The sequence below is a fragment of the Solanum stenotomum genome, unplaced genomic scaffold (assembly GCF_019186545.1).
Source record: "Solanum stenotomum isolate F172 unplaced genomic scaffold, ASM1918654v1 scaffold23131, whole genome shotgun sequence".
NCBI lineage: Eukaryota > Viridiplantae > Streptophyta > Magnoliopsida > Solanales > Solanaceae > Solanum > Solanum stenotomum.
In genome coordinates this window covers 1-23619 of record NW_026027354.1, presented here as the reverse complement: position 1 = coordinate 23619, position 23619 = coordinate 1, and the positions used below count along the sequence as shown (strand labels likewise).

The following is a 23619-nucleotide window of genomic DNA, read 5'->3' as shown; positions in this document are numbered from 1 at the left end:
CAGAGCATCACTTATGTCTCTGCTTGTTGATTTTCTGTAAATTTTTCTATGTATATTTACCTGTAGTTATATCCATCTGTGTATGCATCCACACTCCTTTTCCTGGATTTCCTTTGATAATAGAAAGAGGGTGGGATGTGATTACTTCTGAAAAGGCAGAGGTGATCTTTTAGAGTCATAAGGAAGTCAGAAATGATATTAGACATAGAATGGTTTTTCTTTTTTCGATAAGGTAGAGTTTCCAGACAATGAATTATCTATCCTATTGATTTTCAGGGTTGTGATGCATCCGTTCTGCTAGCTGATAGAAATGAGAATGGGACTGTTGAACGTGAGGCCATCCCAAACAGGACGCTGAAAGGCTTCAACTTCATTGACACGATAAAGGATGAAGTTGAGGAGGAATGCCCTGGGGTTGTCTCTTGTTCTGATATCCTTGTCCTGGCAACAAGAGATGGCATAGTTTTGGTATGAATTTGGCCATATCCTTTATTTCTTACTGTCCAGCATCTTAAGTTCATTTGCTGATATCTTTTTTCTTGCTCTTAGTGCTTTCTATTTTACATGGTTCTGTCTCAGTGTTCCTTGTTCAAGAAGTAATTAAGAGAATAGAATTTGGCTAGCTAGTGAAATAGATGCAACTCATACACTAGCATTTGTACCGTACTTCTTAAAATAGTTTAGTTCAACAATCTTGTAGTGTATATTTACATAACAGAACATTTTGCACCTTTCAGTGGTATCATATGTTAACAACCCAGTTCTGAAAATATGGGAATATTCATAAACTGTGCATATAATGGGACCATGTAGCTTTTCGAACCAAATTGGCTTTTTTGTCATGCTGATTTCCTGTTCTTTAATATTCCACCTTCGTTCTCACATGCTGATTTCCTACAATTTTTAGGCTGGTGGACCATATTATCCTGTGCTTACAGGCAGAAGGGACAGTAAGGAGTCATTCTTTGATAAGGCGATGGCTGAAATTCCACGACCAAATGGGAATATCAGTGAAACTCTTAGGCTATTTTCGCTCAGAGGATTTGATGAGAGGGAAACAGTGGCCCTCCTTGGTAATCTTTCTAATCCCGCTACTTTAATCTTCACTGCACCTTTTTTGGAATATACATATTCTGAAATTCTATCATTTTTTGTTGTTTTATCATTTGAAGGAGCACATAATATTGGGAGGATTGGTTGTCAATTTATTCGGCCCAGGCTCAGTAATTTCACGGGGACAGGTTTACCTGATCCAACAATTCCTCCCGACTTTCTTGAAGAGTTGAGGCGGAAGTGTCCAGACGACAACAACACCATCAGCAATATGTTGAATGATGAAGATACAGATACAGCTAGGGGTCTGAGTGTATCAATTGCGACTTCATTAGATAATCACTACTACAAGACCTTGATGAGAGGAAGAGGGCTGCTGTTTGCTGATCAACAGTTGATGGCTAATGAAAAGACTGCTGCAGCAGTGACAGATTACGCTATTGATGATGGGATCATATTTAGGTCAGAGTTTGCTCATGCCATGGCTAAACTGTCCAATTTTGGTGTTCTTACTGGATCCGAAGGAGAAGTTCGGCACAGTTGCTCACATTTAAATTCGTAGATTAGATAAATTCATGACTTTTCCTAGTGCTTGAATGATGGCACACACATGTACAGAGTGACTTGTTTGTTTGGATGAATGCTTAGATCTCTATCTGATGTTTCTCATTCTTGCATATCTTTTATATGTACATCAATCAACAAATATGTGTGTCTGAGGATAACTAATCTTTTACTTATCATCTTTACGCAAGAAAAAGAATTGTTAAAATCAAGAACTTGTCAAGATTTGATCAGAAGTCGATTTAATGCTGTGAGCCCTTTCTTTTCTCCCAAGAAAATCATATATACAGGAAAACTTAATCGATTGGTACAATCTAAGTTGATACCGTCAAATTGAACAAAAAGGGGTAAAGATTTTCAAGATAGTTGTAAAGATTATTATAAACACGATGACACAATTGAATTTAACAAATATGTACGTATGTCGATATAGCATGAAACAAGAATATAAAGAAGATCATGACATACAACATGAAACAAGAATATAGAGAAGATCATACTTGTTGTTGCTTTGTTGTAGAACGTTAATTCAATGAGTCGGATTGTATCTGAGGATCTTTATTGTAGAACGTTAATTCAATGAATAAAATCGTATCTGAATCCCTTATGCCGCTCAGATAGGGCTTCAAACATTGAAAATATTTCTTTTCTCCCAAGCAAATCATATATACAGGAAAACCTAATCGATTGGTACAAGCTAAGTTGATGCCGCCAAATTGAACAAAAAAGCGTAAAGATTATAGTTGTAAAGATTATTATAAATACGACGACACAATATAAAGAAGATCATACCTATTTGTTGTTGCTTTGTTGTAGAGCGTTAATTCAATGAATTGAAATCAGATCTGAGGAGGATAGGAATTGAAAAGAGATGGTTGAAGTTGTTCTTCTTCATCTATCTCAATTCCCTATGCTTCTCAGATATAGTATCAATCCTTGAAATTATTTTCCGTTTCTCTACTTATCAAATTTACCTAACTTTGAAATTCTTGATACGTCCTGTAAGTCCCTCAGATGTGGCTTCAAACAACGAAATTCTCCCCATATACGTATTTATATTACAACAACAAAACCTATAAAAAAAAACTATTTTAATTTGGTTTCCTATTCCTATTTAATTAGGAATCCCACTTTTTCTTGCCAAAATATTAAAAAACATAAAGACTTTTAATTTTAAAAATATGCGGGAATATATATTTACAATTAACTTATGTTACAAACTACAGGACGTATTTAGTATTATTTATAAACAAAATTGACTATAGGATACTTTAAAAAAAAGACTATAGGATACTTTAAAAAAAAGACTATAGGATACTTTAAATTTATATTCTTTTTAATTTATCTTTTACTAGTAAAATTAGCCGCACTTCGCGCGGAAATTTAATATCACGAAATTTATAAAATAATACTTAAAAACCTATCCGTCATTAAAACTAAAACACTATATTATCTTATATACAAGATTACATAGTAACAAACATTACTAATGTAAAGGAAATGCAAATTATTACATCTTATCATTTATCCTCAATAACATAAACATAAATTAATGACTGTAAAAATACATACCGGGATCTGTAACATAAACAATGGTGTCAGTGATCCACTCAACAGGAGTAAAGTAAACAAATATTTAATTGTGAAGAAGAAGAAGAAGACGATCAGGAGGAGGTTTAGAATTTTTGTTGTTTTAAAATGAGAGGAAATCCCTCTATTTATAGACAACAAAGGGTAGTGTGAACAAATGGTTATTGTGCCTTATCGGAAAGGTTGCAACCCTTCGAAAAGGTCACAAAAAGTCACTATTTTTCACAAAAGTCACAACTCTTCACTGAAGTCGCAACTCTTCACTGAAGTCGCAACTTTTCATAAAAGTCATAACTTTTCATAAATGTCACAGCTTTTCATGAAAGGGGATTGGTAGTTTTGGAAATAAATAAATTAAAAAGAAATTCTGGTTTGTGGTGGCGCCACGTAGGCGGGCCTAAGATTCTCTTTTATTATATATGATATATATGAATATGATTTCTATTTTTTTTTCAAATTTAATTTTCCTAACCTAATTTATCTTACATTTCTTTACTTCTCATTTTTCAAACTTTACTTCATTTGCTTTCATGTAATTTCTCAACATCCTAATATTAGAAGGAATAATTCATTTACAAACTTGACGTTTAATAAGTCATGTCATTAAAGTTGATTTTCTTTGTTGTATGAGATTATAGACAAATTTGTAGTGATGTGCGAATTAAGCATTGATTCCATGAATACAGTAGCAATTAATGTTAAGTATTAGATTGTATTCATTAGTTCCGGCAACTGTAGCAAAGCATACAATCACGATAGTTGTATGTGCTAGCTCAACATATTGTACCTATTCTCTCTCTATCATACAATGAAATAGAGTGAATTCACTCTAATGATTGTAATCAATATGCAATTTTGATGAATGCAATCACGATATATTATATGCACTCACTTAAAGTTGGCACAAATTTTTACTTAGACGCCTTTACTATACTTTGTTCATTCTAGAGTGAATTCATTATAAGAGAGACCGAGAGAAAAAGAGGGGTTTATAAGATGGGCTGGTGGGGAAGATGATTTGGATGGGGGAGGGGGGAGCGGGTGGTGGGAAAGGGCTTGGGGATCGGGGGTGGGGTGCTAGAGAAGATGATTATGATGGGCTGTGGTTTTTTTTTTTTTTAAACTAGTTTACAAAAGACATGTAAGAGAGAGACCGAGAGAAAAAGAGGGGTTATAAGAAAAATGGAGCGCATACAACCTAGGCAGCGCACATCTATTAATGTGCCTTTCAAAATCCATTAACTACATCGGCATTTCAAAACCAAATTAACTTTTTGTGTTGTTAAGGAACATTTTTCAATGTGTGTGAGTAGAACTAAGGTTGTTTAACTGCGTTTTTTAGGTTTGCCCTCTTAAAATTGAGTTTAAATTAAAAGAATTTGCCAAAAAGGGTATACTAATAAATGCCCTTCTTAGATTATAGTAATCGGTACAGATTCACTTCTTTTCTGCCATTTTTGTGTGCTTCCGCTATGAACGAATACCGCCAACATCTAAATATCAAAAGAAATATAAAGATGATATTTACAATAAGACGCTCTCAGTCTCGTACTTCATTTTCTTGTTGAAACTCGGATGAGTAGTGTTTATGCTAGCAACAATATCAACTTTAGGATATAATAGGAAAGTAATCAAAGAAGAAAATTATACTCGGTATTGTAAATCTATCTCGGGTATCAAAAATATAAATACATTTGCAGTGGGTCTTGCAATATATTATGCTGTGAAATGCAATGTTAGACATTAGAATTGTTACAGCCTATTGAAATATTCTCTGAGTGTGAAATAAAAATTTGTTTTTCTAAAAACACAACAGGAAAGGAAAAACTGAATAATCAAATAAATTGGGCACAAAGGACCAATTTCCTTTCGTTTTAATTTATGCGCAATTTATTTTATCAAGATGGTATGGTAATTTGGTACTCCCTTCGTTTCAAAAAGAATGTCCAGCTTGACTTGTAACGGAGTTCGAGAAAAGAAATAAGACTCTTTAATTTTGTGGTTCTAAATTAAAGTTATGTCAAATGTACCAAAATGCTCTTTAATCTTATGGCCTTAAACATGTCACGTGTAAAGTTAAAGTTAAAGTGTTGCCAAAAAAAGAAATGGGTCATTCGTTTTTAAACAGACTAAAACGGAAATTGAGTCATTCTTTTTTAAACGGTGAAAATATTATATTTTACACATCAGATGTTATTTAAAGAATCTAAGTTGAGAGTAGATGTAGAAGTTGTAATTATAGTCTTATAATTTATTTCAAAGTACAACATATTGTCACATCTGATGTAGATTGCGAAAATGAATTATTTTTCATCAAATTATACTTTTGAATATGTATACATAATACAATATACTAATCAGTGATCACACATGCAAAAATATATTTGTTTCAGTGAAAGCATTTATGTGGAAGTTATTATTATAGTAGCCAAATACATCTCAAATCTAATATAAAAAATTATGTGAAATGTTCTACAAAAAAACATATCATAAAGAAACATTGTATCTTTATCATCATAGAGTAACATATATGCATATGTCACATAAAGTAACTATTATAAATAGTATCTCAACTATCTTAATTTATATCAACTCTACAAATATTGAATTCATTTTAAATTCAAGCATTAGATGATTAAAATTAAAATTAATGTTCACCTACTCAAGAGCTAGCATTTTCGATATACTTTATTTTTTTTCTAACATATCAGTTGAAATTGAAGATTTTAATGCCAACTAATCGGACCACACATATTCAGAACTAGTACTTTTATATACAGTACTACATATGTTTTATCAATTAAATAAAAAAGAAGATGATTAAATTAAACGAAGACAAGAAGATGATCAAATTAAACGAAGACAAGAAGATGATCAAATTAAACAAGAAAAGAACAAAAGATAATAACATTGAAATTATTACGTCCCTCAGATGTGGCTTCAAACAACGAAATTCTTCCCATATACCTTCTCCCCTCTTTTGACCATCTCTATTTATAATACTGCAACAAAGCCTATATATATATATATATATATATAAAAAAAAAACTATTTTAATTTGGTTTCCTATTCCTATTTAACTAGGAATCCCACTTTTTCTTGCCAAAATATTAAAAAACATAAAGACTTAAAAATATGCGGGAATATATATATTTTCAATTAACTCATGTTACTAACTACATGACGTATTTAGTATTATTTATAAACAAAATTGACTATAGGGTATTTAAAAAAAAGAGACTATAGGATACTTTAACTTTATATTCTTTTTAATTTATCTTTTGTTTCTATTTTGTTTTTCAAATTTAATTTTCCTTACGTAATTTATCTTGCATTTATTTACTTCTCATTTTTCAAACTTTACTTCATTTGCTTTCATGTAATTTCTCAACATCCTAATATTAGAAGGAATAATTCATTTACAAACTTCACGTTTAATAAGTCATGTCATTAAAGTTGATTTTCTTTATTGTATGAGATTATAAACAAATTTGTAGTGATGTGTGAAATAAACATTGATTACTTTTTATTGAACATTTGAACTATATATTTTATGAAATTATGATTGTAATTATAAGTCAAGTGCAGTGCGTCAGTTTCATTGCTTACAAGCCCGAAGGATACTAAGTTCTATTCCTACTCTAACTAGGAATAGGAATTCTCCCCTTACACAATTTTCTTCCGGAAATATTAATAGTTAAAAATATACGGAATATATTTTTACAATTAACATATTTTACAGCCTATCGGGCTTATTTAGTATTATTTATCCATAAATAAACAAAGTGGACTATAGGGTACTTTTTTTTAAAAAAAAACTATAGGATACTTTTAATTTATATCCTTTTTAATTTATCTTTCATTTCTATTTTTTTTTCAAACTTAATTTTCCTAACGTAATTTATCTTAGGTTTCTTTACTTCTCATTTTTCAAGCTCAATACAACAAAAAGCCTCGGTTTATTTGCGGAGGCCACAATAACCTCCGCTAATTGAATCCTTTACTTGCTGGTTAATTCTTTTTCTTTGATAAATCTTTGAGCAGTGCAAAACGTCTATTGCCGAGGAATCATCTTCAGATAGGGATGAATTTAATTTTAGGCCAAAAAAAAAAAAGGTGATGGGAACGCTTTAAGAAATCTCAATGGCAGAGCTGTTCAACTCAAATGTGATTCCTTGTTCATGTATTGACAATACTTTTGTTGATTTTGTATTACTTCATATTTGGAATCGGTTACTGATGCATGATACACTTGCATTGACGTACTTGAGGATCTTTACAATTAGCAGTGTGATCTTGAACATAATGCACTTGTGTAAACACACATGTTGCAAGAACATCATGATAGAATTAGGATCAATGTTTAATTCAAACATCACTTCAAATTTGTCTATAACCTCATACAACAAAGAAAATCAACTTTAATGATATCACTTATTATACGTCAAGTTTGTAAATGAATTATTCTTTCTAATATTAGGATGTTGAGAAATTACATGTTTTCCCTAAATCCAGCACTAGGAAAAGTCAAGATGGGAGCAGCTGTGCGGACCTTCTCCTTCGGATCCAGTAAAGAACACCAAATTTGAACAATTCAGCCATGGCATGGGCAAACTCTATCCTCAATATAATTCCATCATCAATAGCGTAATCTGTCACTGCTGCAGCAGTCTTTTCATTAGCCATCAACTGTTGATCAGCAAACAGCAGCCCTCTACCTCTCGTCAAAGTCTTGTAGTAGTGATTATCTAAGAATGACTCATTACTGTCCCTTCTGCCTGTAAGCACAGGAAAATATGGTCCACCAGCCTAAAAGATGTCGGAAATCAACACGTGAGAAGGAAGGTGGAATATTAAAGATATAATACTTGATGACAAAATAAAGCCAATTTGGTTTGAAAAGCTATACGGTCCCATTACACGCATAGTTTATGGATATTCCCATATTTCCAGAACTGGGTTGTTAACATATGATACCACTGAAAGGTGCAAAATGATCTGTTATGTAAATATGCACTACAAGATTGTTGAACTAAACTATTTTAAGAAATATGGTACTCATGCTAGTGCATGAGTTACATCTATTTCACTAGCCAGATTATATTCTCTTAATATTTTCTTGAACAAGGAACACTAAGACAGAACCATGTAAAATAGAAAGTACTAAGAGCAACAAAAAAAGAAATCAGCAAAGTAACTTGAGATGCTGGACAATAAGAAACAAAGGATATGGCCAAATTCATACCAAAACTATGCCATCTCTTGTTGCCAGGACAAGGATATCAGAATAAGAGACAACCCAGGGCATGACTCCTCAGTTTCATCCTTTATCGTGTCAATGAAGTTGAAATCTTTCAGCGTCCTGTTCAGGATGGCCTCACGTTCAACAGTCCCATTCTCATTTCTATCAGCTAGCAGAACGGATGCATCACTAAGTCTGGAACCGGGAGGTGCCGGTTCTGGTTCCGTTCCGTCTCGGTTCCGGCTTGTACTGGTTAGGTCCGGTTTTACGTAGGTCCGGGAGGGCTAACGGGATGGAAAATGGGATTTACCGGTTAATCCTGGTCCGGTCCAATTCTTTTTTTAAAAAAATAAAAATTCTTAATTATATAGCCGTTGAAAGTCATTGGGCAACGGGTTTTGGGCCCCACCAACGGCTCTTTCACCCCCATAATTCTCCTTTACACCTCCCTACCCCCAAACATTTTTTAAAGCCCCAACCTTCTAAAAACTATATTTTCATCATTTTTTTAAGGGAAAAGGGCCTGATATACCCCTCAACTTTGCCATTTGGAGCTGAAATGCCCCTCGTTATGAAAGTGGCTCATATATACCCTTACCGTTATACAAACGGCTCACATATACCCCTACCATTACAAAATGAGCTCACATATACCCTTCATTTAACGGAAGTGAAAAGGTTAGTTTTAAATTTATATTTTTAACTTTTAATTTTCTTAAAAATTATTTAGGGGTATATATGATTCTTCTAGCAAAGTTCAAAGTATATTTTAATCTTTTTCATACATAAATTATTTTTTGACTTCTTTTATTATAATTATTTGAGTTTCTTATTCTTATTTTATTTTTTTCTTTCATTCCTTAGTGTAAAGAAAAAAATTTAAAACTATTTTTTTGTGTCTATATTATAATTTAAAACTATTTTTTTGGTCTATATTGTAATTTAATTTTTGTATTTGAAGAAAAAAATTTGGTCATCTATAGTAAGTTTTACAAGAATATTAGTGAAACATAAATAAATTTGACCATCAAAATAATAAATCTAAATTAGTCATTCAAACAAAAAAAAAGATAAAAAAAATATATGTTTGAGGAGGATTAAATATACTAATATGGGATTATATATTTTTTTTAAAAAAATAAAAAATTAACCTTAAATTAATTTTTTTCATTTCCGTTAGAGGAAAAGGGTATATGTGAGCCATTTATATATAAGTAGGGGTATATATGAGTCACTTTCATAACGAGGGGTATATCAGCTCTAAATGACAAAGTTGAGGGGTATATCAGACCCTTTTCCCTTTTTTTAATTATAAATACCCCCATTCTTTCTTTCTTTTCACTCACAAAAATATATCTTCTACTCTCTCTAGTCTCTACTCTCTAATCTCTTATTCTCGTTAAAATTATGAATTTGATCTTTGGAAATTGGAGCTTCAAAATTCAACTTTCAATTTTCGGCTTTCGGTCATAAACGTCTACTTTTTTAAGTAGACGTTTGGTACATTCCTTTCAACTCACTTTTCATTTAGTTATTTATTTGTTTGCATTTAATTATTTATTTTGTGAGTAATTAGTCTCTAGTCTCTACTTATTTAGTTATTTATTTGTTTAAAACCTTGCATTACATTTTCGTATTATATATAATTTACTCACTTTTTATATTTGAATATGGATTTCGGTAAAAACAATGTTGACAAGGATAAAACAACCATAGTTGATTCGATCACTAATTTATGGAGCTCAAAATCCAAGAAAAATAAAAAAATCGGTAGTACTTCTAAATCTAAAACTAAAAAAACTTCTCAATTAAGAATAAATACGGATGATTATACGCATGTTGATGAAATTGTTTTAATATTGATAGTAATAGTGGATTAGATCCTTATCATGAACATTTACAAAGAAGATTTGGTAATTTTGATGAGGAATTACCTGAAGATGATGAACACGATGATGTTAATGATTATATTGATATTTTTGATAATAATGCTGATGAATATGATGATGATGAAACTCAACCAGCTACGGCTACTCCCACTCCCAGTCCCTCTTCCCCTCCTGCTCCCTTTCGTTGTCCTGCTCCCGTTCCCCCCGTGCATCCTAAGACTAAGGTAGAACGCGCTAAAAATTCAGTTGTGTGGCAGTTTATGACTCAAAATGAAGATAAAACACAAGCTATTTGTAATAAATGTAAACATAGAATGAATCATAAAACTGTATAAAAACAGGGTAGGACGGGACATTTGAGTAATCATTTAATGTCATGTTGTAAAAATGAATTTTTGCATGCTAAAGCTGTAGCTGAAGCTAAAAAGAATGGTACCACCCTTCCTGAAAATGTAGGAGTAGAGGGCTCTAATATGGTCCAACACAATTAAATCCTTCTAATGTTTCTGGCTCTAGTATACAACGGTCATATAGTAGAGAAAAAGATCTTGAAGAATTAGCTAAAATGATTGTTGTTATGGGTTTGCCATTTAGTTTTGCTGAAAATCCCAATTTTATTCATTATATTCAAATTGTGTATAATCCACATTTTAAAGGTTTTACTAGAAATACAATTAAAAAGGCTATCTTTGATTATCAAGCTCAACATTTTCAATATCTTCGTTGTTTATTTTATTATAATAATTGTAAAATAGTTATTACTTCTTATATGAGTCGTAGTGTAAATGGTAATGATTATTTCACTATTACTGCACATTGGATTGATGAAAATTGGACTTTGCAAAAAAGAATTTTAGGTTATAAATGTTGTGAAATGCATAAAACCGATAGTTATATAGCTCAAACAATTATAGATGTTTTACAAAACTATGGAATTTGTAATAAAATAAGTAGTGTCACCTTAGATAATGCTTCTAATAATAGAACTGTTGTTGAAATACTAAAATCATCTTTTTGCCCTATTTATATTGATGGTTTTCATATTAGGTGTGCTGCACACATATATAATTTGATTGTTAGAGATGGTATAACAATGTATAATGATGGTTGCATAAAAGTTGAAACTGCATGTCATTTTATTTTTAAATGTCAAGCTAGACATAGAGATTTTGAAAATCGTTGTCGTGAATTTAATCTTCACCTAGAAAAATTTCAAAATCAGTGTGTACTAGATGAAATTCTTTATATGAAATACTTGAAGTCTCTTATGAATATATGAAACCTTTTCAAATGGTTTGGAATGCTCATAATTCAAATATGACATATAAACTTGATGATAATGATGGGAATGACATAAAAAACCTTATAGAATTCTTAAAAGTTTTTTATTTAACTACAAAAAAAATATCTGCACTTTATTATCCAACTATTTGCTCTGTTTTACCTAATATTTGTGCTATTTCTAGTAAATTTTATAAATTCAAAAATAAATCAAGATTTGAAGAATCTGTTAAGAAAATGATTGAAAATTTTTTAAAATATTTTATTCCCATTCCTCAAATTTATTTAACCACTTGTTTGTTAAACCCACATTACAAAGATGAAGGTGCATCACGAATGGTTAATAAAATATATTTTAATTTGGGTATTGATAGTGAAGATGATGAAACACCTAGTTGTCAAAATATTAAAGATAGTATAAAAATTGAAGCTAGAAAATTGTATGACTTGTATAATTCTAATATAAGGAATGTAGTACATAATGAAGAGCCTCAAAGTTCTAGGAGTAGATATAATAATGAAGATGATCTTGATTGTTATCTTGAACTTTCTCATAATGATAGAAATGATTTTGATGCATATATTAATCAAAATACAGAACCTACTGCTATTGATCTTCTAGAATGGTGGAGCAATCGCGGGCAGGGATTTCCAAAACTTCAACTGGTTGCTTGAGATGTGTTAGCTATTCAAGCATCTTCAGTAGCTTCGAAAGGCGCTTTTAATGCAACAAGATTTCAAATTGAAGAGCATAGATATTCATTAACAACAGATAACTTGGAGATATCGGTACTATTTAGAGATTTGATTAATGGCAAGAGAAGAAGTTATGGTCGTCCACCTTTACCGATCAAATTTGAAAATGACGTTGATGAAATAATGCAAGATTTTAGTGACAACGACATTGATGCAATGGATGAACTAGCTAATCAACCAATTCCAAAGCATGTTACTAGAGAAATGTTAAATGATTTAAAAAAAGATCTCCTTGGTAGCATGAACTATTAAATTTAAATGTCTATTAGTATGAGTATAATAATTCGAGGTTTAATTCAAACAGAACCTTTCCTAGAAGGTGGCTGTGTAGATTAGATTTTTTAATACTCTAGTAGTATTTTGTAACTCAACTTGTACTATTTAATTAATATTAATAAAAGTATAGGCTATTCACCTTAATTTTTTTTTTATTATTGTCTTGAATTTAAATTTTCAAACTTTTAAAGTGTGAAATTTAAACTTTTATAGTTTTAAAGTTTGAATTTAAATTTTCAAACTTTTAAAGTGTAAAATTTAAACTTTTATAGTTTTATAGTTTTAAATTTTGAATTTAAATTTTCAAAGTTTTTAAGTGTGAAATTTAAACTTTTATAGTTTTAAAGTTTGAATTAAAATTTTTAAACTTTTAAAGTGTGAAATTTAAACTTTTATACTTTTAAAGTTTGAAGTTTGTATTTAAAAGTTTAAAAGTTTAAAAGTATAAAAGTATAAAAGTATAAATTTTTAACTTTAAAATTATAAAAGTTTTAATATTATTTGAGTAATGTTCCTAATTTTTTAATTTTAATATTATTTTTTAAAAATATAGCTGTTGGGACCCGGTTTCCTCCGTTACCGGTCCGGGACGGGTAAACATTTTTTTTCCCGGAATTACCGGTTCCGGTCCCGTTGCCACGCTTATGCATCACAACCCTGAAAATCAATAGAATAGATAATTCATTGTCTGGAAACTCTACCTTATCGAAAAAAGAAAAACCATTCTATGTCTAATATCATTTCTGACTTCCTTATGACTCTAAAAGATCACCTCTGCCTTTTCAGAAGTAATCACAACTCACCCTCTTTTTATAATCAAAGGAAATCCGGGAAAAGGAGTGTGGATGCATACACAGAAGGATATATATTACAGGTAAATTATACATAGAAAAATTTACAGAAAATCAACATGCAGAGACATAAGTGATATGCTCTGGTGAAACTAGAAAGAATAACAACGCATGTGGTTTATCTGTGTCCCAGAACTCAAAACTGGATCAGCTAAAACCTCCATCTGAATCAGATGATGAGACGAAGAACACAAGGCGCAAAGACACATATAACATATGAAGAATCACAAATGCATGAGGTTCAAGATCACACTGCTAACTATAAAGAAGAAAATATCCACAAGTATGTCCAAGAAAAATGCAAGTGCATCAGGAACTCAGGAACCGATGCCAAATATGAAGTAATACAAAATCCACAAAATATTGTCAGTACACAAGTAGATGGACCAAACCACAAGCAGATAAATCAACATAGAACAAATATTCTGAACTCATTAAGAACACACTTCTGTAAGACGTAAAAGTAGGTAGGATGATAGGAACTGGTCCAATTGGATCATTAAGGACCCTTGACACAAAAAGAAAAAGGCAAGCCACAGAAAGTTCACACAATGCAATATATTTTAAGGCTTATTGAAGAAAAAATGTCTAAAATGCTATAAGAGAAATACATAAAATGAAAAACAGATGAATAATAGTGACAGTAGGCTGGAAGTATTTAGAACTATTTTGTGTTCATCAGGGTTACATTCATTAGAGATTGTAGAGCCGAAAAAAGGCTAAGAACTGCAGAGAATAACAGAAGGAAAGACACAAAAGTGATCAATAACTGTCGTTTTCTTGGCAGAGACACCATTAGAGTTGCTTCCAAGGTAAGAAGTGAAATAACATTAAGCAGTAGAGAATACAGCATAAAACGTCAATCTCCTTTCTGCTTCACTTAAGGTCCTAGACATTTTCTTTAACCTTCGTAGGGCTCAAAGTTCTTGCTTAACCCTAATCACCCAAAAAGAAAACCTAAAGGCTCTGTGATCTAATCAGGATTAATAAAAAATTCAAAAAGCAAAGAGTGTACATAGGTGTGCGCACAAAGTATTCATTCAATTGCATGAACCGTACCCAATGAAACCCCATTAAAGAACTCATGATGCACATATCAAGAATCATAAACTGTAACAAAATGACAAGAGAAAGAGAAATATTGCAAATTGAAGAACAACCAGAAATTGGGAAAGAAAGGAAGAAAAGACTAAGAAAATGGAGATTACCCCCAATGAAACAATCATGGAACATTAGGCGTAATAGTTGTGCTGGGGCATTGTGTTGCAGCTGGACAATTGTCTTCATCTTCGACCACACAATGCCCTCAAGATCCTCACATTTCTCACATAATAATTGTATCTGAGTAGAAAAGGGAATCCAGAGGCACTTCCTAGATCAACCTCTGCATGCGCCGCCATTGTAGTATTGACACTGCATTTTTATATGATGATTTCTGCTATTTTTGATACCCCTCAATTCAACAATATTAAATTGTTATCGAGATTAATAAATAGTAAATAATAGAGATGATTTTATCAAATCACACCCTTATTAAATTTAAATCATTCAACTATTTGAAAAATACTAAGTAATATTTAATAGTAAAGGTAAAATAGATACAACATATGGTAAATTATGCATTGATTTTATTAACAACGGAAAAAGGTCAAAACTACCCTTCAACTATTCGGAATAGAGCAAATATACCATTCAACTATAATTTGGCTCAAAATTACCCTTCCCATCTTACTATTAGATCAATTCTACCCTTCCTTTTAACGGAGTAAGATGTGACATCCAATGTGTAAATTATAATGCCACATAAACGTCCACCTAATAAGCAGATCCATCCCCACCTGTTAAAAGGCCCAGGAAATTGAACACCCGTGTCAAAACGTTCATTATCATAGCGGAACCCCATTGTCTTCGGCGAATGAGACTGAACAATACCCAAGTTATAAGTTATAACCATTAATTATCTCATCCGGATAACGAATCTCCCTTGTCGCCGGAGATGTTGATAGAACACTTATGGTAAAATCGTTATTTCTTTCATCCAGATAACAGATGTCCATTGTCGCTGACGATAGAGAAGGCATAAAACTGCCAGAATCAAGCAGATAGTTTGAAAAATCATAGTACCATTGGCATTTCTAGCAAGATCCCCAAAACGGCACCGTCGGAAAACAACATAGTGACGATAACAAGATCCATCAGGTTGTGAGAACAAAGCTATATCAGAAGCCACAAAAACGGAAACAAAAGTTGAACTTAACAACTTCGGCCATTTATGATTAACGCATTAGCAACAACAGTGAATCGTCTTCTCCTTAATGCTCTGATTGTGTGATCAAGAAGAGATCGATGGTCTAATAAACTGTCGATTCCATGAACAATGAAATGGTTGTTCACTAAAGGTCAGGTTGCTGATTTTAACAAACCCAATTGAATTCTCTGTCGAAGAAATTCATACTTGTCCAGTAGAGCTTTTGAAGAAAAAAAACAGTTGTTATTGAACAAATTTGGACAATCTTAGCGCTATCGATATTGGATAAAAGGCTGACCCAAGTGAGAAGAGTTTTGAGAGAGTGGTAACGGGGAGAAGAAAGGACGGGCGTGGCGGGGATGGGTAAATCTTGACGGAGAAAATGAAGTCTGGTGCGGCTAAAATACTGCCGGAGAAATTATTGTTTATGGACTCCATGGTGGAAATGAAGGGGAAGGTTGGATCATTCAATGGGGTGGGGTGGGTGTGCTTAGGTGTATGTTTATGTGGCATTATAATTTACACATTGAATGCCACATCTTATTCCGTTAAATGGAAGGGTAGAAGTGAACCAATAGTAAGACGGGAAGGGTAGTTTTGAGCAAAAATATAATTGAAGGGTATATGTGCTGTATTTCGAATAGTTGAAGGGTAATTTTGACCCTTTTCCGTATTAACAATACAAGTATTCTGGAATATCCCAAAATAGTTTAATGGACAAATAAAGATGGATGAAGGAAGTAATATTTACAAACATCACCGTCACCTCCATTTACTAACATGCCTATGATGTGGCGGGTCAGAGTGGTACGTGACATTCAATTCACTTTAAAGTTGTTATGGAATATTTAAACGTTCATAATTAAAGTGTTAAAGTAAATTTTACTGTCGTAGGATGGATTTAACGTATATAGATAATTTCTGATTCCACCCACTTTTTAAAATGCATGTAAAAATATTTACTTCGTACTCACTTATAAAATTTAGATATCTAATATTTTTTTAAATATAAAGAATTAAAAGAATGAGAATTACAAGCTTGCTTGGAATTTTAGAGCGGTGAAGAGATTTTTTTTAAAAAAAAGAGGTGCCAAAGGCTGAAAACTGGCGGGAAAGGATATTTTGTTTTGTTTTTTTAGTTTTAATTTCATGATTACATGCTTTTTTTTCCTTTCATTTTTTAGCATAATAAAATAAATATTTTACAGGTACATAATATTTTTCGGAGAAATTTAAAGACTATTTATGTATTTTTATTTAAAAATAAATACTCCTCTCTTCCTAGCTCTCCCTCTTTCCCCCAAATTCATCAGAACCCTAATTTCATCGATTCACCGGCAACACACCATTTTCCTCGATCGATCAGTTCGATTCCTCTTCCGTTACAGGTGTGGTATGCTTATGATCGGTGTTATTTCGTTTAATTCATTATTTTTTCTGTTAGCGTCTCAGCTGATTGTAGATAACTGAACAGGAGATTGACGATGGAATCATCTTCGTCTGTCATAACGCCAGAAGATGTAATGGGGACACTCATGAACGATGGAACAATTGATTCCATGAGGTTGAAAATCATTACTCAGCTCAAAGCTAATGTATGGTTTGCTTTCACCTACCCGCAATTACCTACTTTTTATTCAAACATATGTTTTCCTACTAATGTTTATCTAATATTATAAGTCTGTGTGTGCCGAGTACTATGAAACCCGTAACTCTTTTGTAATATGATTCCAGAATTTGAGTGTATGTTTATTTATTATGCCTATAGTAAAAATATGTATATCGAAAAAAAGATTTCTCTGTCTTCAAGCACTCAGACTCTGTATGTGAGGGTATACACATTGCCTGAACATGCATCAGCCCCTTCTTGTTATTACACTGATAATCCATTTCTATTGGAATGTAGGAAGAACTCAAGAATACCACCATAAAGATGGTTGAGCAAAGCAGGGTTCTGAACACACCTGGTGCAGAAAAGCAGACCAAAAGGGAGCTCTTTGATGCATTGCGACAAGAACTTGAGTATGTTTGTTATTTGTTCTGGTTTGCTTCTGCATTATCTCAAGAAAGTTCAATTTGACAGCATGAAATATAATTGAAAGAATAAGTTTTTGAAATTCGGACTTGGTTTAGCCTGAATATATTATGATTCATCACACGTGAATATATTTGTTATACCAGCAAAAAGAAATCCTGAATATATTTTTCATGACCTATATCCAGGACACAACGATTAAAAATATTGTGTCGAAGTCAAAATATTAGGTAGCACTACAGCATTGTAATGAAACAAAGGACATCTTACAAAACCTTACGTGAAAACAATTGAACTAACTAAAGCCCAAGACTAATGAAGTGAATCTTTACATGTTCTTTTTTAAAAATTGACACTTAAAATTACTTTTTAAAAATATTGCCAAACTCAAATTGTTTCTCTAATATTGGCAAAAGCGGTTCTCAAATGATTTGGTCAAATACAAACTGCTATCCCAATGTATGTCTTGTAAAACTCTTTTTGAGAAGAAATCCTTTCAATGTAAGTAGATTTTGAAAGCTAGACCAAGAGGACTCTGATTTAGTTATTAACAAAAATATGAGACTCGTGATGTTGGCTGCAAGGGAGTGAAATAATTTGAAAATAGGAAATTTTAGGCTACATGAAAAAGGAGAGTTACTAAATAAGAATTTTCCTCTAAATAGGAGATACCATATATTGTGCAAGAAAGAAAGAAAACTCTATACTATTAACCTTAGCAAATTGAAAGAATTCAAAACACTTGAACACTGAATTTCTGCATAAATTCTTGACTTTCACTAGGGCCCTGAAATTGAGTTTGTCAACCTAAATTGAAAAGTCAAGTGAAGCATGCTGAAAGAACGTACAGTTTGATGACTTATCAGTACCACTGATGATTCTCTTGACTTTCAGTACATTTGCTCACATAAAAACTTGATTTTTTGAGTGGTGTGCATAATCATCTCAGAATATTGAATTGAAATACAGTCGATGTGTGCGTAAGTTGACCTGGACACCATGGTCATCAAAAAAAAATAAAATACTGAATTGAAATACATTGGTGGAATTATTATTTTGTCTGATTATACTTACAGAAGTGGTCCATATGGTAAATTTAGTATTTTGTTTTGGTTGCACTACTTTGGTTGAGATATTCTTCAAGTGCGGAGTATTGAGATATTATCGACCCAAATAGAGCATTTATGATATTGAGGATTTATTCACCCGACCTCAGCTTGCTTGAGATTGAGACAGTTGTTATAATACACTGTTTTGGTTGAAGGTCAGACATATCTCTGACGGTACATGTAAATGTGGGTTGGTTTTGGGTGCATTAAATATATAGGAAGAGCAAAAAGGCATTTCAAGGAAGCCCCTTGACCTTGTGTTACATCTCGGCAAGCGTCTGATTGTTATGTAAGTTTTTAAACAGAGGTTTTCAGGATCTTGATATAAGACATCTGTCGTTAGAATTGCTGATGCTTTATAATTAGAGCTTGAAAATTCTGTGATCTTAATCAACGTTGTTCGTTTATAGTGTATATTTGGTAGAAAATTGAATCTTGTCCAATATCCAAGTTAGTCAGATTTAATCTGCTCCTATACTTTTACCAGGACTTGGAGATGCTCATTGCTCCTGCACACCTTGCTTAGGATGCAATTATGCTGAAAATTCCACGTGCTTGCCACTGTTCTTCTTAATTTATTCTAGAATTATTCCCCCCCCACATCATCTCATTTAAGAATTGATAAATTTTCAGCTGCATAAAATCAGAGTGTCAATGCTTTTAACTATTTTAAATGCTTCAGACCTTGCTGGCTGAACAAGTAGAGATGATCACTGTACTCATTTTGGTTTGAATTAATGCTAAGATTACGAGGCAAAGAATAAGTGCTCACCTTATGAAGTTGTCTTTTATTTTTTTGGTTGTCAATAATTTGGTTTCTATTCTCTGCTTGCTCAATATTTTCTTGGTTGTCAATAATTTGGTTTCTGTTCTCTGCTTGCCCAATTTTTCCTGAAGGACTTCAGTGCTTGAGAAAGCGTCTAAATCGGTTTGGGATCTCATTTTGGATAATAAAGGAATAGGGAAGTAAATAAGTGAAACTGTTGAACAAGTGTTCTGTCGGTTGAGTGAAAGAGAAGCACCATTATTTGTGTCGGATTTCGGACCTCAACCAGAGAAAGGGAAAGAGAAAAAGAGTGGGCAGAAAGAGGAAAGCAGTGAAACTGGGAAAGATAATTCTGAATCTGCAGCAAAGAAGAGAAAGATGAACACAGAAGAGGAGTTTGATGAAGCTGTCTNTAAAGGAATAGGGAAGTAAATAAGTGAAACTGTTGAACAAGTGTTCTGTCGGTTGAGTGAAAGAGAAGCACCATTATTTGTGTCGGATTTCGGACCTCAACCAGAGAAAGGGAAAGAGAAAAAGAGTGGGCAGAAAGAGGAAAGCAGTGAAACTGGGAAAGATAATTCTGAATCTGCAGCAAAGAAGAGAAAGATGAACACAGAAGAGGAGTTTGATGAAGCTGTCTGCAAGTCTAGTGACAATCAGATGATTCTAGTAAAATGCCGCCACCAAGTGTGAGAAGTCAATCCACTTCCTGAATGAACTCCATTGTGTCTTATCCAGCTTTTAGTGAGGGTATCCTTTTCTCCCTGCCCTCTTGTTTGTTCGTAGATAGATCTTTTTCACATATGCTGGCTCGACATAGTTAATACTAAAAAGTTATAACTTATCCCTAGGTGGTGTTAGCTTCTTTGAAATCTATGTAGCTGTATCAATTACTCCTGAGCTTCCAGATTGAGTCTTGTCCCAATTGGAAGTAGAATAAGTTTTATATTGGTATTGAATTAATCTCTCTTGTTTCTTTCCTAAAGAATTTTATGATATAATTTGATGTATAGTTTTGAAATTCCACGACCAAATGGGAATATCAGTGAAACTCTTAGACTAGGATCTGATGAGAGGGAAACAGTGGCCCTTCTTGGTAAATCTTTTTAATCCCACTACTTTAATCTTCATTCACTGCATCTTTTTTAGAATATACATATTCTGAAATTCTTTTATTTTTTGTTCTTTTATCTTTTGAAGGAGCACATAATATTGGGAGGATTGGTTGTCAATTTATTCGGCCCAGGCTCAGTAATTTCACGGGGACAGGTTTACCTGATCCAACAATTCCTCCCGACTTTCTTGAAGAGTTGAGGCGGAAGAGGAAGAGGGCTGCTGTTAGCTGATCAACAGTTGATGGCTAATGAAAAGACTGCTGCAGCAGTGACAAATTACGCTATTGATGATGGGATCATATTTAGGACAGAGTTTGCTCATGCCATGGCTAAATGTCCAATATTGGTGTTCTTACTGGATCGAAAGGAGAAGTTCGGCACAGTTGCTCACATCTAAATTCGTAGATTAGATAAATTTTATGACTTTTCCTAGTGCTTGAATGATGGCACACACATGTACGTTTGGATGAATGCTTAGATCAGTATCTGATTTTTCTCATTATTGCATATCTTTTATATGTACATCAATCAGCAAATATGTGTGTCTGCGGGATTGCACTAAGGTAAATCAAGAAAAGAATTGTTTAAATCAAGAACTTGTCAAGATTTGATCAAAAGTCGATTATATTATATAAAAATAACGCTGTGAGCCCTTTCTTTTCCCCGACGCAAATCATGTATACAGGAAAACCTAATCGATCAATCTAAGTTGATGCCGCCAAATTTAACAAAAAGCGAAAGCTTCGAATCTTCAAGATAGGTGTTAACATCCAGGATAATTATAAACGAGATTATAGACGACACAATTGGATTTAACAAATATGTACGTATGTCGATATAGCATGAAACAAGAATATAAAGAGATCATACCTGTTTGTTGTTGTTGTTTTGTTGTAGAGCGTTAAAATTCAATGAATGAAATCAGATCTGAGGAGGATAGGAATTGAAAAGAGATGGCTGAAGTTGTTCTTCTTCATCTATCTCAATTCCCTATGCTTCTCAGATATGGTATCAATCCTTGAAATTATTTTCCCCATCTTCTCTACGTATCAATATACCTACCTATTTATAACAGTCGACAAAACCTACAACAATTAGGAAAAACAAATCCTACCGAAAAAGTAAACGAAAATTACCAAAAACAAAACCTACCAAACAAGTAAACGAAAATTACCAAAAACTATAATTTATGAAATTATGATTGTAATTATATGTGTTTTGGTCTGCATTCTATGATGTTCTTTCAACGTGTGCAATTAGTTAGAGTTTTTATTAATTAATTAAATTAAATTAAATTATTATTATTATTTTATAATATGAAATAAGAATATATAATTATTATTCATAACTATAATTTTAAAAAACAATATAGTATCTGGACTAAACAAAACAATAATAGGAATATATAGTTAAACGATCATCTAGTGCATATTTTCATAACAGAACATTTTGGTAATCTTTCTAATCCCACTACTTTAATCTTCATTCACTACATCTTTTTTTGGAGTATACATATTCTGAAATTAATTTTTTTTTTTGTTCTTTTATCATTTTGAAGGAGGACATATCATTTAAACGGAGAAGTGTGAAGTACTAAGAGTAGTATATAAAAATATTGTTATATAGAAGTCTAATCGTAATATTTTCCACATTATTATTGATGTAGTGGAATTGTTTGGTCCGATACAAACTCTAGCAGATGATTTAAAATTCAATCTTAAAATATCCTATTTCACCCTTTTTGATGCCTTACATTTGAGAAGTCAACAATGGTGACGGATGTAAATTAATGCACCTATTTGTTACAATTAATTAAGTTCAGGTAGCTCACAAGCTTCATGGTAGAAAATGAAGTACTTTAAATATCTAGTCAATGCCCCTAGCATGAAATTACATATTTGTCCGTTCAACAAGATATTTATAAGGTCACTTGTTGTGACAAATATAAGTACATTAATTTGAGAAGCTAATTTTTTGTGTCATATAAATACATAAACTTTCTGGCAAATAAATGTCAGGTACAAAACATAAAAGCGTGCTAGTGAATGGACTTTTTGTGCCAGACAGATTTTAGCTATATAGCTAGTAGAAAATTTTAATATTTTTATTCAGTATTTTTCAATGTACTAAAAGCAAAAAATAAATAAATAAATATATATATATATATATATATATATATATATATATATAGTCGTTTGTTGCTAGTATGCGTTAACCGTGATTTCTGTTTACCACAAAAAATGTAATTCTTTGATTTCGTGAGACTCTACTTAGTAAATGAGTCGATTATTCAGATGGTTGTATTATTATTGTAGGTTCTTTATTTTTATTACATCGATGTGGATTGCCACGTGAAATAGCAATAGAACTTTTTCATACATTTGTAATTCGTGGTCTAATTAGACAACATTGATCATGCTTCTAGGAGTTGCTAAGAGAAAAATTCGAGAAAAAGAATCCATTGTACGGGAAATACAGGACATTACTTGTTCTAATTTATTTGGTTTAAAATATAAGGAATTCACTAGCTGATCAAATTGCCTGATTTTTTCTTTTTATTATTGGAATAGTAAGAAAACCTTTTCATATATATAGAAAATATGGAGATGTTATATTCCACACATACAAAGGACAATGATGATAAGAACATTTCCAAGTTGCAACCAAGGAAGATTTGATTTTGAACTTGAAATCACAATATATATATATATATGTGTGTAAAAAGATAGTACTAGATATATATGGAAGTGAATGGACAAAAAAAGAAAATGATTTACATGGAAACAAAAAAATATGAATCGTCTGCCCAAAGGAATGGTCTCCAAATGCAAGCAAAACGGCTAC

General features: G+C 32.2%; 1 protein-coding gene and 1 pseudogene across 1 annotated transcript; both read left to right on the top strand.

Annotated features, from left to right (window-relative positions):
* Positions 1-261: 261 nt before the first annotated feature.
* Positions 262-21346, top strand: LOC125851165 (putative Peroxidase 48). Its single transcript, XM_049530947.1, has 4 exons — positions 262-468; positions 908-1073; positions 1173-1515; positions 21082-21346. Exons 2-4 carry the CDS (start codon positions 977-979, stop codon positions 21170-21172), a joined length of 531 nt encoding a protein of 176 aa, XP_049386904.1. The 5' UTR covers positions 262-468; positions 908-976; the 3' UTR covers positions 21173-21346.
* LOC125851166 (uncharacterized) lies at positions 16982-20092 on the top strand (annotated as a pseudogene).
* Positions 21347-23619: the final 2273 nt, after the last annotated feature.